This window comes from Branchiostoma belcheri, unplaced genomic scaffold, assembly GCF_001625305.1.
Source record: "Branchiostoma belcheri isolate BF01 breed outbred unplaced genomic scaffold, Haploidv18h27 scaffold23, whole genome shotgun sequence".
Lineage (NCBI taxonomy): Eukaryota > Metazoa > Chordata > Leptocardii > Amphioxiformes > Branchiostomatidae > Branchiostoma > Branchiostoma belcheri.
Genome location: NW_017803824.1, coordinates 3,235,384 through 3,252,797, shown reverse-complemented (window position 1 = coordinate 3,252,797; position 17,414 = coordinate 3,235,384). Strand labels below are relative to the sequence as shown.

The following is a 17,414-nucleotide window of genomic DNA, read 5'->3' as shown; positions in this document are numbered from 1 at the left end:
CTTGGGTAGACGGCAACTTGTAACAGTAAACTGCAGCACCTGAGTCAGCGACTGAACCTCAACATGCGGCACTCTGTCGACCACCTGTTTAGTTGATACACAAGGCGGACTGCAGAGCGGATTGTACCTGACGACGATGGACAGAAAAGAACTAGAATGCCATCTTCTCTCCACACGTTTGCAGGTTCAGCACACAACTTCTCTGCTCCAGTATTTGTCCGCTACACACTTGTACATGTGCAGGTAAACACGGCATGTCATGTACTTCCGATTTTCCGCAGAATTTCGTTAAATCGAGCACACACTACATTACTTTACGTTTTGGAGTTATTTTTCCAAGATTCGTTTAAAATCATGTGCAATATAGAGTAATTTGTGTTTTGCTTTGATGCTGAACCACGTTTCCAAAGAAATCATAGTGATCGGTACTGAAGTAATTGTCAAAACCTGGTTAAAACCTCGTTAAAACTTGTACGAACTGGATGCAAGTAACAGAATAACAAGCTAAATTACACATGTTGCTTCCCTTGATTTCACAGGTGAGTGACGGTTGCAAATAATTTAAAGAAACCCCAGAAATGATTCGGATAATTTACGTTAGATGAAATCATTGAGAACACGCCAGGTACTGTATCATGTCTGAGAATATATAGGAATATAACATCGTACGCGTGTACGTTTTCTGGCAGTTTTACCAGCTAGGATATAATTGTCATAAATGTGGCAGTTACGAAAAATATCCAGGGAGTTTCAGTGCATCCGCTCAACTATAATGTTTTGGAGCAGGCAAAGGACACCTTTCCAGTGATGGGACCAAGAGTTAGTGTTTTTCGTTCGAATGTTCATGTAATCCTTGAATGTGACGCGGTTCAACAACTTATTCATTGTTATCTGGTAGGACTAGTGTTACAATGTATGTATGTTGAGAGAGGAAATAGCCAGCATTGTCATTGTCGTAAATCTGTTCCCTTCTAGGCACTAGCTAGACCACGTAATTCATATTTGCTACGTAATGTATAGGTACTGATATTCTGATGTTCACGTGAAATACAGTATGTTGTTGAAGAATTTCGTTCAGAAAAGGCGTGTGTAACTGCTACCTCCGCTGACTGTCTGTAACCTGTGCCCTGCCACCCGACCTGTCCTAGCCGTGCGACGCAGGGGACCTCACAGCGATAACCACAACAAACAAACCATTGAGAACCGGCGTCCGGCGATGATAAATCTTTATTCCATCAAATGGCAGAAGAAAGGGGGAGAAAGAACGCTGCTAAGTGTACAAAGACTCGGTGTGACTACGGGGCAGGGGTGGTACACAGTACGTTGTCGTGTTCGGAAGTGTGGACGCTTGTTTCTACGGGCTATATCTGTACAGTACACGTCACAGTTCCAACCGAAACAACAACTGGCTTCTCCCTAAACCTACATACACTACAGGTATGATACGTGTCAAACGACTACACTACCACATGCTGAATAAAGAACAAAAAGATACATAATAATATATAATATAAAGTGAACGGATAAAATCTCCTTAATCATAGTTTGAAATTACACTTTAAGGTGAAAATATATACTCCAATATGCATAGCAAGAAAGGACTTCATCTCATCATCCAATAATTATTCTCTCAACAATACATACATAATGAGGTTCTCTGGATGTCAGCTCGCGAAAAGAGTCGGTCTCGGTGCAAAACTATCCTTACAAGAGACAAACGGTAAGTACAAAGGAGCTGGTGTAAACATAGCACTCGATTCGTCGCGATGGTCTTACAGTACCTCCTAGCTACAAGCCGCTCGGTGCTTGATTGTACGAAGATATGATCGACAGCACTTCTACTAGCCACAAAATCTCGCCTAAACTATCTTTGGTTTGACCAAAGTAAACCGTACATTGCACCACATCTGGGCCCGGTTTCAAACACACGAAAATATAAAGGATACGAGAACAGGTAACGTTATACAAAACGTAGCCAGTGTGCACGCTTGCCATTGCACGCCGTCGAGACGAAGATGCTACCACTGAAGAAAGGTTTTCTGTCTAACATTTCTAGGACTACGTTCGTGTCTTCCCCAAAACTCGGAGCTTCGTCAAAGCCAGAAGTTCGTAGAAGTTGAAAAGAAAAGTATCATTGCGTCGCCAACCTTGTCTGTTTTACTGATTTGTCAAAATAGATGGGTAAAATGATTGTGCTTGTTGGTTGTGACTTTAAACATGGAAAGTATAATAACAGTTAAAAGATTTCTCTATAGTCTAAACTTGTTAATGTGTCTTTTTCCTCACACAGGTGGAAGTATACTTTTTTGTCCAGAAGTGTGATCTTGTTTCTCCGTACAAAAGATAGCTCGAACTTCATGCGCTGACGATGCACAGACACACGGAGGACACAAACATGTTCGATTTGTCGGTAGTTTTTCTTTTCTCTCTCTCTTGTCCAGCTAGAGGGGAATGATAAGTCTCTTCCTCCTTCTGTCCACACAACAGCTCCCTTTGGTCCGTATCAACAGCGGTTTCTCTGGAACTGGAAGTGTCACGAGGAAGGAACGCACGACGGCAACGTTACTGCATGCGTCATGGCGCTGGTCATGAGGGGGGATGAGGACGGGGGGAGAGGGGGGTTGCTGAGGGTGGAGGCCGCCACTCCGGTGGGGGGAAGGGTGAGTTGGTGGGGAGGGGGGCCTACCGTGAGCGCGGACACCTCTCCCATGACCCCCCCTCCGTCGTCGCTCCCGCCCTGCCCGCCGTGCTGAAGCTCCTTCCGTTTGGCCATCTTGCGCTGCTTGGCTCGCCTGTTCTGGAACCAGATCTTGACCTGGCGCTCCGACAGGCCCAGTTCGTTGGCCAGCTGAACCTTCCTCTTGATGGTGATGTACTTGTTGGAGTAGAACTCCTTCTCCAGCTCCAGGCGCTGATGGTCGGAATAAACCACACGGTACTTGTCCTTCGTCCTCGTCTTACCTGGAGAGGGACAAGCAGAAATATTAGTGATTTGTACATTTTAATGCCTTTCAGGTGATATCAAATCCATGAAATACACAAAGGAACATTGTTGAACTACTTGTAGAAGCTTAATGTATTTGCCCCTGTTAGTTGAAGTTGAAGGTGACATGCATAAATATTTGGAAACAAAGGCTAAGGATGGGGATTTGTTGTGCCATAATCTAAGTGATGTTAGTATAACCTAACCTAACTTGTACTGCTACTTCCCTTCAAGTCTCATGCCGAAAAACAATCAAACAAAAAAGGTTTTGCCTTGTTCACCATTGCATAGTTTTTCAATGGTGAGTTTGAGAAAAAGAACCACATAAGTTCCCGGATGTGTGCGAGCGCGAAGCATGCTGGGAGGTGAGGGGAAGGGATGGCGGGATGTGTGGACATGATGTGGATATTTCATCACAAGTATAACGTTTTAATAGGTAAAAATACTCGCCATCAGGGCCAAGAATCTCACATCTGCCGCCATCCTTTCTGCCCTGGGGCGGCATGCCTCGCACGGACAGCACTGGGGAGGGATAAACAGTCAGGTCAGAGGTCACAGCCAAGGCCACACATCGAACGTGCATGATGGGGACTTTCGTCGCACAAGAGAAGAGCATCATAGCATAAAACAGCATACAGAAATATTTTCCATTGCCCTTGCCAACAACTATCGGGTTCGGCCGTCGTAAGAACTGCTTTGGAAGCTATACAGACGTTTAAAGTTGCAGCAGTGTACATACGATTCTGTACTCTCGGAATTGAACATTTTCGTCTTTGCAAAAATTCGCATACCAATGCAAGTGTAGTTTATTTTTCACCCTACATCGGGAAGTGCAATGTACATGTATGCTCCATAAATTTACGAAGTTTTAGAAGAGTCCTGATGGAGTATTCAAGATAGACGCAAGAGAAGTAAGCAGGTTTCGTTAAGTGGGGATAGCTGGTTTTGCGCCCTACTGTTGGCTTTATCTTCTTCAGTTACGACCTGACAATACTTGGAGAATATTGCTGCCACTCAACCTTTGTGAAAGTAAACAATTCTAATTATCATGGCACTCCTTGTCGTTAGTTTAAAGACTACAGGGACCAGTGATTGACAGCGGGTATCCGTTACAGGTAGGGGCAGTAACAGGTGTACACAGTACAGCTGTGTGCATTACTGCAGGTGAATCCATGCTAGACAGGTGTTCAGGTGAACCAATAATTGACAGGTATGTACAGGTGAACCCATAATTGACAGGTATGTACAGGTGAAGCCATGCTTGACAGGTGCGTACAGGTGAACTGGCGTGACCCCTATTTTGGGTGTGGTGCCCTCACAGAAGGCTCGTTTCCGGCCAGAGACAGCCTCATGACGTAATGAGGATGGATGAAGAAGGATGCCCCCCTCCCCAGGCGGCTGTCACCAAATGTGGAAACAAATGTGCCGACCGCGTTTTCACCTGACAGAACCACCATTTTTCAAACATCACAGCCAGGTTTGTGACTAAATCTATTCAGATAACTTGTCAGCGGTAGTTTTCCTGCTAGCTTGAGGTCTATACCACCCACACGGTTGAACTGGAGTAAATAGTCCCAGTAATTACAGGTTTGTTGGACATCAGGAGACTATAAATCAACGGGGAAGGTTTCTTCTTCCGGTGGTAAAAATAGCCGCCGTGTGCTGCTTCCTACAGGTAATACTGCTTCACTGGGCGTGTGGACGTCTCTTCTACCGACTGTAGTAGTATCAACATGCAATATTATAATAGAGTCTGTACCGCGGCCCAAAAACAGTTACTCATGCAACTTTTTTTTTTTACCTGGATGTCTAATCTTTACCTAAGTATAGAGACTGTAGTTTCAGTTATTCGACCTGAAAGTTAGTTACTCTTCATACAAATAAATCGACTACAATACTGTTTGTATGAAATTACATGTACCAGTCTTTTCACACATTGGTACTAAGTGATAGAATGTCCTTGCTGGTACGTTAGTAGAGATTTGACAGTATGGTAATTCGACAGCGAAACGTACTTCAAATTCCTACACTTCAGTACCAACGCTACTGCTCTATGTTTACTTTTACATTGTAATCCCCCAAGGACCCCCCTCCCCTAGTGCCTGTCGTTTCCAGAACAGTCGGTAGAGGGAGCAGGTGCGCGTGGGGGTCGCAGTTTGTACACGACCAGACCGGGTTGTTTGCACTTGAGCCATAAACCAATCTTGTCGGAGTTATTTACGACATGGGCAAAAACTGACAAGGTACAATTTGTGTTATCAAGTTGTACGGGGTGGGGAACGATTCGGGTCAAAATGCAGCCGATTCAGATTACTTTCTGTCGCCCGTTCAGTAATAGTAATTATCTACATCAAAACCAAACGTTACCCTAAATGTATGATGAAGCTCCAAGACTAAAAGGCCAATGAGACGTTATGGATTAACGTACAGTTTGTTTGGGACTCATTTTCTCACAAAAACGGGAAAAGTGAACTATGGAAACACCCAGTGAAGCATTGCAATTAGTTATCCCTCTCTTCATCAAAACGTTCTAGATTTTTTTACAATTATGAAGCACCATATCGTCAAAAAAGTCACCGGCCTTATGAACCACCTTATGAACCAAATATTAATAATCATTGAGAAGAAATTCGATCTATTATATACTATTACAAGTGCCGCCGAAAAGTATGGGTGGCTCTAGTAGCGAATGTTTGTAATTACCGACTCTAGAATTGAGTACACTGAGAACGCTTCATGTGTGGGCTACTCAGAAGAACGTGCAAATACTTGTAGAACCGTAAACGTCAGGACGTGATCATATTTATCCCTTCTCTCAGATCTCTGGCGGGATTCCAGCCTATACGAGCGCGCAGGTCACAGAAGTGGGCGACAATCGGCAATAAAAATCGGCCGGAGGTCGCGCGGGGTAAAACCGCTCGGCCCCGGCGATGTTTCCCTCCGACGCAAAGTGGACAACTTCATTTATTTAAGTTCCTATTTGTGTAGAGCCTTGAACACTGATGATGAACCAAAGTGCTTTTCCGTGTACATTTCGTACAAAAGCAGACGTGGCTCTTCGGGCTAGTTTCTTTGCTTCGGTTTTTAATTAAAGTAAGGGCGAAATACAGTCAGTCAAAAGTGTTGCGAACTACTTTCCCCAGATGAATATATTCCTATCAATCTAACATTCGCTTTGAATTCCCTCCCTGTTCCTGTCTAGTCTGCCAATGAACTGACATTTTACTTACGTACATGTAAACATTTGGCTGCTACGGTTTCTGAGAACAGCCAGTCATAATCCTTGCGCACTACCTCCCATGATAAGCCTGTCGCTTATCAGTGTAACATTTGACTTGATCTATATTTTACCCGAACACCCCTTCCTGTCATTACATTAGGAAGCATTACTCCCTCAAAGCAGATGAGCTCACAGAAGCGGGCGGTACCTAGCCTCTACCAGGCACCGCGGATCGCTGGAAAAAGTAGTAGAAATTGGCCAAAATAAAGGGAACACTATACCAAGGGTACATTTTCCGTGGATCGAAAAATGTACCCTCTCTGGTCAGCCAACTCCCCTGCCCTGGTATAGTATTCCCTTTATTTGGGCCAATTTCTACTATGTTTCCAGCGATCCGCGGTGCCTGGTAGAGGCTAGGCGGCACCCGCTGAGTGAGATGGAAATTTATGTGCGCCATTTTCGCGGCGAACGGGAGCGGCATGTTGCTGGACAGTCGCCATATTGCGGCGTGAAATGGCCGCAGAGTGGACACCTGTTCTGTCCGTGTCCGGGGCCGGACAGAGGTGTAAAACAGTCGACGGGTAACGTGTAGCGGCTAACATGACAGACGGCTTCACACTGGTGTAAATCTGACTCCTGTCCGTCTGTTTAGACCACTGTCAGCAGTTCCAACGGTTTCAGTGGGGAACAACACTCCACTACACTCCTTTTGATTGGTGCAAAAATAGTAAGAATTGGCCAGAAAAAATAGTATGGATTAACTCAATGGTTATCTACAACTGAAGGACAAAGTAATCTTCAAGCAGATCTTTTGGTGGCTGAAAGACTGTGTCAAATTGGTCACTCAGGCAGTATCATTGACAGCGCAGTTTCCAATACGCCACCCGAAATTTGACTAGCGAAAAAAGATACTACATGTGCAGTACAAAAAAAGAAAGCCCTATAAAACGCATAAAAACCCGTCAAAAGTAAAACGAAATCTCAACCCCAGCTCGGAGAGCACAAGGGGACAACCACAACTTTTTGGTCTGACATCTTTACTACTGGTATTTAATTTTACCAGCAACCGGAGGAGCCCGGAAGAGACCAGTCCAAGCGACTGTCAAAACTGCAAAAAAAGAGCTCGTCTTTTCTAGTCCTACCTTCTCTATTCAAAGGAACTTTTTACGATAATCCCGGTTGTCCTCGCCGTTGTTAGAGCGGAGAGAGGACGGAGACAGTTCGGCTGTAAATCCGGCTCTACTTTAATCCCTCATGACGCGCGGAGTCATATCATATCGATTTTACAGCCGAGCGAAAAGAGTCGGTCTTTGTTTTCGGTGGCAAAACTGAAGGCCAAAAGGTGGATGTAAAATTGTCTAGCTGATGAAATCAGTAGCTTTACAGGATTTGATTAAAGTGGTTCGCGTTTCCGCTGATTTTTATCAGAACACGGTAGATAAAGCCCGACATTACGACTTTAATGTTCTATTTTGAGAAGCTGACGTCCCGTTTAGATCTCGGACCATTGTAACGTGTCTGTCATCTGTTCTTCAGGCACACGACTCAATTATGATATGATCTCATCAGATGCCCTCCCCACTAATGTTGTCACTTACAATACCGTGGCGCAGCGGGGGGAGGTTTAGAGCCGCTATTTTCCCGGTGTAACGTACGAGCTCACGTTCCCATTGTTTACATGACAATCCGTAATGTCCCGTGCTTGCTGCCCAGCTCTCTAACCCAACAATGCCGGGGTAGTAACGGGATTCGTCTCACTAGTTTGCGATGTCTTTTTGGTGGACGTAAATTGAATTTTCCTTTGTTGTTGCTGGCGACAGCAAATAAAAGAGGACAGTAAAACACGTCGGGATGAAGGCTGGCATCTGGACACCCTTGTACCGGCAACACGCACAGCAACATCAGCAGAAACACAAGTTATCATTATTTTCATCCCGACACGAGCCATGCGTTAGAGTCATACAATACATGTGTTCTGAACTTCTGTTCTTGTTTTTAACTTCGCAAAAATACACTGTTTATTCTGTGGGATACGGGGCGAAAATATTAATAAAGCAGTTTTGGTATTTCTCGTAAAAGTTTACACCCTCTTTACTTTAGTGTGAATCAAAATGGAACAAAAAATAAAAACAATCGGAATGAACCCTGTTCCCTGTCTAAAGCTTTGAGTCTGAGGTACAAAAAAACGGCTCCAAAAATGTCACAAAAACGCCTGGGAAAAGTAAAACACATTTTTCGTTCTAACAGTAACAGTCTGCTTCAGACTTGTAATTTCAGCCGATTTACCTATCGAAACGCATTTCAAGAAGCAATGTTTGGCCCAATGTTTCACCATAGCAGTGTTTTCCTTTCTCACAGAAAACTAGAATAATATTCAACAGAAAAGATATCCCGTTGGACAAAACCTTCCCCTGATAGACGAATGATGATTCACGGAGACAACATATGGTTAACCCGGTAACATGTGTGCGGATAATAGCCGGGGAGACACACATCGTGTATCATCCAGTCCGGAGTGTTGGCTGGCGTTTTGTTATGTTGATCTGACAAACGGACCTACAACAATCTCTATAGTTGTACCATCTCATTAGTTCTACCCTACATGTATTCTGTTGTAGCGAAGAACAGCAGTTTCTCTGCGTGCTTTGAACTTTCAAGTGAAAAAAAGGCACTAGAGACTTGCATATACATTTTCACATCGAACTACCCTCATTTGTACTAAACATGTTACAAATTTCAGTTGGCCATGATCTTAAGTACAAGAAACGTACAGTACTTTGGGTGCGAACAAATATGTTTTCGTTGCGGGGATCATTTCGCAGGATGATTTCCGACCTTGGAACGTAGATACTAAGATAGGGATTTTACTCCTGTTATTCCACACGGTTTGCATGAAAGAAGGAATGGACGAGCACACAGTTGTCGAAGTCTTTGGCAGACCTCTTGGTTTCGAAAGAGGCAATCTGAACTCCTATGACTGGCCAAGTCCACACTGATACAAAAGTAGTTAAAGTACATAGTAGATCCTGAAAAATTCAGATAAAATTTCAGCCTATGTACAAGTGATACGAGACCATAAATAAGTAGACCATACATAGACTATGAGTGGACCCAATGACATTATATAGAGAATGACCTTGGTAAACCATACATAGACTTGACTACTTGAGTAGATAGAGCGGCCAGGCTTCATCTGATACTAGTACCTGTAAGGCTGAACAGGTGGAACACGGTAGGCTAAATTCTGTGCCAGGGCACCGTGGCCAGGACTAGAGATTTATGAACACTGCACCGTGGCAGACAGTTCTGATCTAAACACCCATAACCAACTTGCGTCACTCGGGAGTCCGTCACGATTTAATAGAAGTCGTCTGGTTTCGTAAAAGCTAGCTCAAACTTCAAAACGAGAAATTCGTAGCACCTTCATACTCTAGTCTAGTCAGATTCTACCCATTTTCCCCTGCCACCAAAAATAAATTCGTCCTTGACTTCAATGCGATCTATCACGCAGGTTAGAAAGTCCTTATACGAAAGAGTGGAGCGGAGAAGATGGATGTAGTTTGACAGTTTGTCCACACGGCCTCAGACACACGGCGGGCTCCCAGTCTGCTCAGAACAACCACAAAACAATAGTTTTGTCATCTATCTGACTCGGGTTTCTGTCCTGTCGGTCAGAAGCGGGAGAAAACTAACAGAAAGTGTAACAGGACTAAACAGACAGATGTAGTGTAGGAGTGGGTGTACAATCGCGACTGAGAGTGATCAACACAAATTCAGGGGAAATCTACGCACAGGTGGCACGATAGAAGCAACGTGTAAATATTCGCGTAAACTTCTACAACAAATTCGGTATACATGTTGAATATAACTTACATCATAAGTGTTATGTTATGCATAACAAGATCTTATGCGACCAGTAAAGAAAGTTTAGTGGAAAAATGTTTTTCTTAAAAATAAAACGTCAGTTTTTGTGTAGTGGGTCATTAAAATATTTGGAGAGGTTAAGAAAATCGTGGTTCAGTATCCGAAGTATCTTGGCAGGACATGGAACATGGTCAAAACGAGAAGCATGCATGTGAATCTAACAAAGCAAGAAGTTACTTTCCAATAAATGAACTAAAACTCTGACTTTGAGGGTCGTTTCAGCACACAAGTTTTACTCAAGCTATAGGTTTTAACGAGCGTCGCGTATCTTGTGGCAGTTCCGTCGCTTCTCACCTAGTATTCACGTACTATGATAGTATCTACCCCAATGTGTGTGTGATCGTATGCTTTTCCATCAAATTTAGAGTAGAGGATCATACTACATTGTACAAGTATATGTTTTGATGTACAGAAATCGTGAAAAGACGGAGCACAACATGCTGCACACACACCAGAGCACCAGGCCGCGTCACTTCTCAGACTTCCATACGAGATTGACAATTTTATGGAGGGTTTCAGACATTTTTACAGACCCAATCCTCTCCATATCGTCTCATTTGCCGATATTTTGGGTGAAGACTGTGAGATACAGGCCTGACAGGGCATAGTTTAAGGCCCTATCTGCGACTAAGCGCATCAAATTGGACAAATTAGGCGAAATAAATCGAATTATGGCGATATGGCAGGAGAAGGGTCGAGGTTCGATGTGTCGTCTGATTTGTGGTTTCACGGAAACGAAAAGATAAAAACAAAGAAATTGCAACTTTTTATATGTAGATGGCACGAAAATAACAAATAAATCGTTACCATTTGTAGCGTAACATATACGAGGACTCGATCAAAAACATTTCGTAGCTGAAGTCACATTATGTACAAGATGGGCTTACGCTTGTATTTTCTGGTTTCAAAAGCAGCGAATGGCTTCCCGAATTGTTCTAAACAAGCTCATCGACAGCTTCACGATATCACCAACATCTGTTTGAAACTTTCTGTTTAGAGATTATCTTAGCGGCCAGGCTTCTGTGTTTGGGATCAAATGAACAGAAACGGAACTGCATGACAGTTGGACAAATTGGTCGGAGTTTGGGGCACATCTTGTGTGGTCGTGTTGCAGCGCGGTTTGTGCGAGGTAACAACGTCAGTGTGGTCTGCTACAGACACCGATTGTCCAGACCATTTACTTTCCTTTCTGGAACAAATAACAGACTTTATCCCGCACCGCGCGGGTTTGATCTGACTCCGGACTCTCTCCCCCTCCTGTATGTTTCCGGGAACTGCCGTGGTTTCGGAGAATAGCGAGGGAAGAAAACTGGCGCAACTCTTTTCACGAGCGTCTCCGTTCTGCAGAAATTTATTACGGCGAGAGCGGCGTGCAGGTTTGTTGTGGTCGAGGCCCGAGAAATGCCCCGCGGTTGGTGACATAAATCCTCGGCGCCACGCCGACGCCTTACCGCCCATCAAGACTTCTTTGTCCGGAAGCCAATCGGGCTAAATTTGGCTGCTCGTTTTTCTCTTTTTCCCAGGGATTGTAATAAACTTCTTTTCTTGTTTCATTCCCACCCGCTCCCTCCCAGACCCGCCGTCGGCATGTTTTGATGCTGTTTGGGAGATTGTTTACCGCGATGTTTACTTGCTCGATTTGCGTTCCACAGTAGATCTTGGTTTTCAAACATGGAGAGGTCCCTTTGACGCACCGTGTCCAAATAACCAGAGCTGGCTCAGCGCTGATAGGGCGCATTGTGGCGGCGTGTAACGACACAGGTAGACACGACCACCGCAAACACCAATAACAACTCTACAAATATTAGGCTGTTTTCGCAGTACAAATAAATTGGCTACACCTCTCGGTGATAGTCACTGTCACCGACGGGCTATCTACGGCTTCCCGCCGTCGGAAGGATTAAAGGAACCGCGAGGGGTCCATGCTTTGTCTTTCTAATGCAAAATGTATGTTTTTCTTGTAATTGGGTGCAATACTACCGAATCCGGCCAAATTTGCAAGTGACGAAAGGAATTTCTTGGCTAGTGCAGGCAAAGTGGTTTTATAGAGACAGACAGACGACCTGAGAGGAGAAACAGCGGAGAAAACAACAAGACTGAGACACTAGAGCAAGGTGGAAGCCTGGTACTGAGGAATTCCCATTAGCAGTCTGTCAGCGACCCCCAGACAAAAAATGGTTCATAGTTGACTGTGAATTCTGAGCTCGGGCTCCCCGTCAGTGTAGACAACTCGTGGGCCTGGGGGACTTGTCGGCATGAGCCACAGAAAAGTCGCCCCTCCTCGCTTGGACGCGCACGAAAAAGACATGAATGGGTCTCAGTTTCCAACAGCCCATTGACATGTATGTCGTGCGGAGATACAAGGGACGGGACGTGTACCAACATGGCGGGAGACAAAAGGCGACGAATTAGCCCGGTTGATAGAAGAGGTGCAATTGCTGTGGTGGCACGCCTCCTCCTGACAAAATACGTACAAGCGGGACGCCACAAGTAATGATACTCACATGGACACACACTCACACACACACTCACACACACACTGCCTTACATTCATATAACAGTTACTTGTATACCGTAGCCGTCATCATGCTTATACAGTAATAACTACAAACATACACTTTTCTGTCTAAGATTTAGAATAAGAACATTTATGACAACAAGGTCCTTTCTTTTCATGTAAAGAGAAGGTTACTTTTTCCTGACTGAAATTCGCCAGACCGCTTGAAATTAAATGTTTATGTTCATTCGAAAATAAAAATGTTTATGAATATTTGATAACGCCATTCCATTTCCGGAAAGTGACCTACTATAGAAAATAAATGGAAGACCAGTAGAAGGTAGGCGTTACTCAATCATTATCACTGGAATTTTAACAACTCGAGTGAAAAATGGTCAACAGAAACACTTTATAGCTTCTGTTGTGCCTTTGCCGAACATAAAATGGCTTCCGTGTGTTACTTTGATTTCAAGGTTGCCGCATGTTTTTGTGAAGTATGTCCAGATTGTTGTTAGAGATTGGTACATGTCAAATGTACATATAACATAACTGACTGTTTTATATTGTTGTCAGTGTAATTGTGATGGCATGGTTTCCCTACAGAGCTATAGTAGGAGTACACGATGTCCGTGTGTGTAGGTGCCCTAAACTGACGACAAGGGGTCCCAAAATTGCCCGCCATTCCTGCCCAAATAGCTCGAAATGATATCATAAAAGCCTCAATTCGTGTATCATCAGTAAGGTGTGTGTTAGAAGGCGGAGTGGCCTTACCTGGGGGAGGACTTGTGGAGTAGTTGCTTTTCCTCATCCAGTCGTACGGATTTCTGCTGTGCTGCGGTCTCTGGCTGTTGGTGGAGTTGGTCGTCACTCCCGACACGGCGGGGCTGTTGGCCTGGATGGCACCGACGGGGACAGGGTAGTCCATCCCGGGGAAGGCTGTACAGGACCCGGTCGGGCCGGCGGTCAGCCCGGTCCCCGCCGAGCAGTTGTACCCGCGACCGTCCCATTCCTCGGGCCTCTGTCCGGGCCCGTGCGAGCCGAAGGCGGCGGCGGACTGCCACGCGGCGGCGGCGGCCGTCTGCTGCAGGTTCTCGCCGGCGGCGTTGACGGCAGGCGGGACCTGGTACTGTCCGTACTCCGCGGGGTAGGCGGCAGGGTGCGCCGTGGCGTAGTTGTACGGGTTCAAGTTGTAGCTGCCCTGGGAGGGGTGACGGTACATGGCGGAGGGAGACCTGTCCGACACAACATGACACAAATACATCGTTACCAACTCGCGGGCCTCTTGCGGGCGGGCTGCTGACGGCACAGGCACGGCGAACACCCGGCGTCTCAACTCGGCTGTCAGTCTCGTCTCTAACGAGCTCGCCGTGACAAACCAGTGGCACAATCGGAAGACACAATATGACTTCCCTTTGACATGATTGACGGCTGTTTACCCGTGGTATTTGAAATTCAACACCGTGACGTGACGTCACAAGATGGAACCAAAATTGAAAAATGTGCCCATGCCTCCGATAATGAGTGTTTTATAGTTTTCTCCGGGAGACTTTCCCGTTGGAGACCAGCTCTTTGTACGGCCGGATCTCGCACCTACCTCACAATCTACACGGGGGAAATACCGAAATATGACGACTTAATGGCATTATTTTGTTTCTGACTCAACGGTAAACAAGAAAACTTTGTTCTCGTGGGAGGCGAAGTGCACAACAACGACACAACAACAGCTGGCCTCAGCACGGAAAATCGTAAAAATACCTCCGTTTTTTCCTCCCCACCCTTGGAAAAAAACACGTCTCCACGCCGCATATGGCGGGTTACAGTTCTACATACCTCCCAGAAAAATGCCGGCCTTTCCAGTGTTTACAAAATGACCTTTTAAGTGTAGAACATGCAGGACTTTTGTTCGTGCGCGGGAAAGACCTGCACATAGGGAACCATTCTCCCCCCTGTACTGAGAGACCCTGCGTGTTTACGTTACCCTGGACAACTCATTGAACGTCGCAGCAAGACTACAGCAGATTTGGTAGCCAACAACCGGGCCTTTTACAGCCAGGCTTGGAGAGGTTTTTACAGCATTATTTTACAGCCCTCCTCCATGAGGAAGAAAAAAATCGGCGCGTGGCACGCCGTAAAACCGTCGGGACGTTACCTCAGTGCAGGGCGCTCCCTGGTCCACGGTCGGGCGGCAACTCCTCAGGCCTCCGGGCGGGTACTCCGTCCTGTCGCGGCGGCAAAGTCCTGTCCTTCCCGCGTCGCGGTACCGCAGCGAATCCTCTCCAAGCGTCTGCAATGTTTACCAAGGCAAGGCATAAGTTTATTAAGTCTACCTTTACGACCTGAAACGATTCGGTTTATGCGATAGGCCGGGCCGGTCACCTAACTGCATTGTGTGGCTGGCCACTCTTATCGATATGTGCCGGCGGCTTGGTGGATACACTGAAGTCACGCCGCGGGAATTATGTATTTTCCTTATTAACATCAAATTAAGTAGAGAAAAGTGCGGTGACCTCTACCTGCCAGAGCACTTCGCGACCCTACATTTGTCAGGGGACGGGACATGAATGTCAATACTTTGTCTGAAGGTATGTCTGAAAATTCCTGCAAGTTTTGGGGAGAAAACAATGGGTTTTTTGGGTTGTCGAGGCCAGCTACGATTAGCACTGACGTGAGAAAAGTTTGGCATTGTGGCGCGTCACTTTGAAGCCGGCCCGCCAGCCCCCCGGCGACCCCCTTCTTCAAAATAAATTTTCGCACCCCACATAGTTGAATTTCACAATGAAAAGGACTTTTCTCTTCATATGTACGGCTTCTGTTCCGAGGTGTGCCGCCGCCCTACAAAACTCCGCTGTTCTGTCAGTATGGGAAAACCGTGGCGGCGGGCGGATTACAACGTTCACAATGATTAATAAACATGTTTAGACGTTTTCCAGTAAACTCCTTTATTAGACTACAATATCAGTGACATCAAGCAACAGAAAAGACAACTTACAGCCGTCAATGTCTCTGAATTTCGGCGACGAGAGGCGGTTATTTACATGAAAATGTGGGCAAAGGACGCCGACAAATTTGTCCGCAATTGCAAGACAATGGCCGGGCGATTGGCATGAGAATGGGCTGTATGTTTTCTCTGTGTTTTTGACTTACCGAAAAGGCGATTTTCGTTGTCTCTTTGTTGTCTCTGATACTGACACCAGGATGGTACATAAGTTTAGAGATAAAGTGCAACTGCACATGTGATATGACTCACTAATGTCTGTGTAGGGCGGTACCGGATACCTGTGCCACACTGGTTCATAACGTCCACATATCAACATAAAATGGCCGGGAAAAACCGTCTTTTTTCAAGAGATTAAAACCTTATAGACTCATCTCCATGACATAGACCCCTCCTCTTGTCTCACTCGAGTATTACAGAAGGTAGTAGGAGATTAACAATCAATGTTTGAGCGAAATTTCGTTAATTTTCTTCCCTGAAATTCAGGTTGTCCTGTAGAAGGTTGTATAAATCATCCAGGGACCACTGTACCATAATGACAGACCTGATTACCATAATGAACAGGGATATGACAGAATATATTGTAGCGCGCATTATCCTTCATACAGTGTAGTTTTACCACTAGACTGTACAGGTTTTATGTCAGCACGAAACAATAGAGATAAAACGGCCGATCAGTGCGCTTTGTAATTGTATCACTAAGAGTTTATTGACCTGGCATTAAAACAGGTTCAAACTCCCCCATTCTGATATCATAAATCGGTAACCCGGGTGCAATTTATCTGTTAGTTCAGTAGAATATAGTTACAACTGTTCGGTTTGAACAGCCTGACCATTGCGGAATGTACGGTGTACAGTTGTGATATGGTGCGGTTACGCTGCCTGGCCTGATCACCGACTCCTCCGTGCCAAATGGACCAGAAATAAAGCCTGTAATACCGAAACTGTGAGGTACTCGCCCAAGTCACAAAGCACAATGAAAACGGACAAATTTTAACCAACCGTTTGCGAAGCAATGAAATTTTACGATCCCCCAAATAATAGACTGCTACTCACCTTATAAACTCTTGCTATCAATGGTGTCAGAGGTATGTGGTATTCCCTCCTTTGTTTTATCTTTTGTTTGCAGAAATACGCTGATATTAAGGTGTAAAACCTTGTGAGAACGCTCAGTGTCTTAAGGTGAACACGAGGTGTCTCAGACAGAACGTCTCGGCGCTCCCACCCGATCTTCTCACCTGAGAAAATACCTGTAACCGTCAGGTGTAGCTGTCTTTTGTCGGGGCGTGCACAGGGGCAGAGACAGGACCCTTGTCTGCTCACACGGCGGTTTTTATAGAGACAAATAACCGGCCAGGTTGTTATAGGTGGCGGGGAAGGGTACTGCAAACCCGCCTGCCCTCCGTCTCCATGGTGATGGCTAATAAACTCCCATAAAAACGGCATGATTTAGGACAGGTACAAGTTTACTTTTACCAACGGTAAACACGGCGTACCTCCAGGTTAGCGTGGACAAATTTCCGCTTGTTTTGGGTCCACCGTTCCCTTTTTCTTGTGCGTTTGAAGAAGGATGTATTCTGTTTTACAATTTGTGAGAGCAGCGGTGCAATATATACACACGTGAAGGCTGACATTTAGAGTTAATATTCGTTTGCCAACAGTTTTGAATAAGATATACAACTCTACTATTGTAAGGTATACAACAAAAAGCGTCACACTTTGTTTATCCCCAACATGAAAGGAAAATTGTGCTGCTAACAAACACTTTTAAACGTTTTGTAGATAGTTTTTGGAA

General features: G+C 45.2%; 1 protein-coding gene across 7 annotated transcripts; it reads right to left on the bottom strand.

The window, feature by feature from the left end:
• Positions 1–1,209: 1,209 nt before the first annotated feature.
• On the bottom strand, positions 1,210–17,005 carry LOC109470710 (homeobox protein CHOX-CAD-like). 7 transcript variants are annotated; one of them, XM_019769760.1, is made up of 5 exons: positions 16,676–17,005; positions 14,774–14,908; positions 13,396–13,856; positions 3,434–3,505; positions 1,210–2,961 (listed from the first exon to the last, which is right to left on the bottom strand). In XM_019769760.1, exons 3-5 carry the CDS (start codon positions 13,841–13,843, stop codon positions 2,534–2,536), a joined length of 948 nt encoding a protein of 315 aa, XP_019625319.1. In that variant the 5' UTR covers positions 13,844–13,856; positions 14,774–14,908; positions 16,676–17,005; the 3' UTR covers positions 1,210–2,533. The 7 variants fall into 7 exon arrangements, with proteins under 7 accessions (XP_019625319.1, XP_019625323.1, XP_019625324.1 ...); XM_019769764.1 differs by having other exon boundaries at positions 16,858–17,005; XM_019769765.1 differs by lacking the exon at positions 16,676–17,005 and adding an exon at positions 15,769–15,786.
• Positions 17,006–17,414: the final 409 nt, after the last annotated feature.

Excerpts from the sequence above, each read along its gene's own strand:
- LOC109470710 (XM_019769759.1), bottom strand. The coding sequence starts at position 13,885 with ATGTATTTGTGTCATGTTGTGTCGGACAGGTCTCCCTCCGCCATGTAC. Across the intron at positions 3,506-13,395 it reads CTCCACAAGTCCTCCCCCAG|TGCTGTCCGTGCGAGGCATG; the intron begins GTAAGGCCACTC and ends ATCCCTCCCCAG. Across the intron at positions 2,962-3,433 it reads TGAGATTCTTGGCCCTGATG|GTAAGACGAGGACGAAGGAC; the intron begins GCGAGTATTTTT and ends GTCCCTCTCCAG.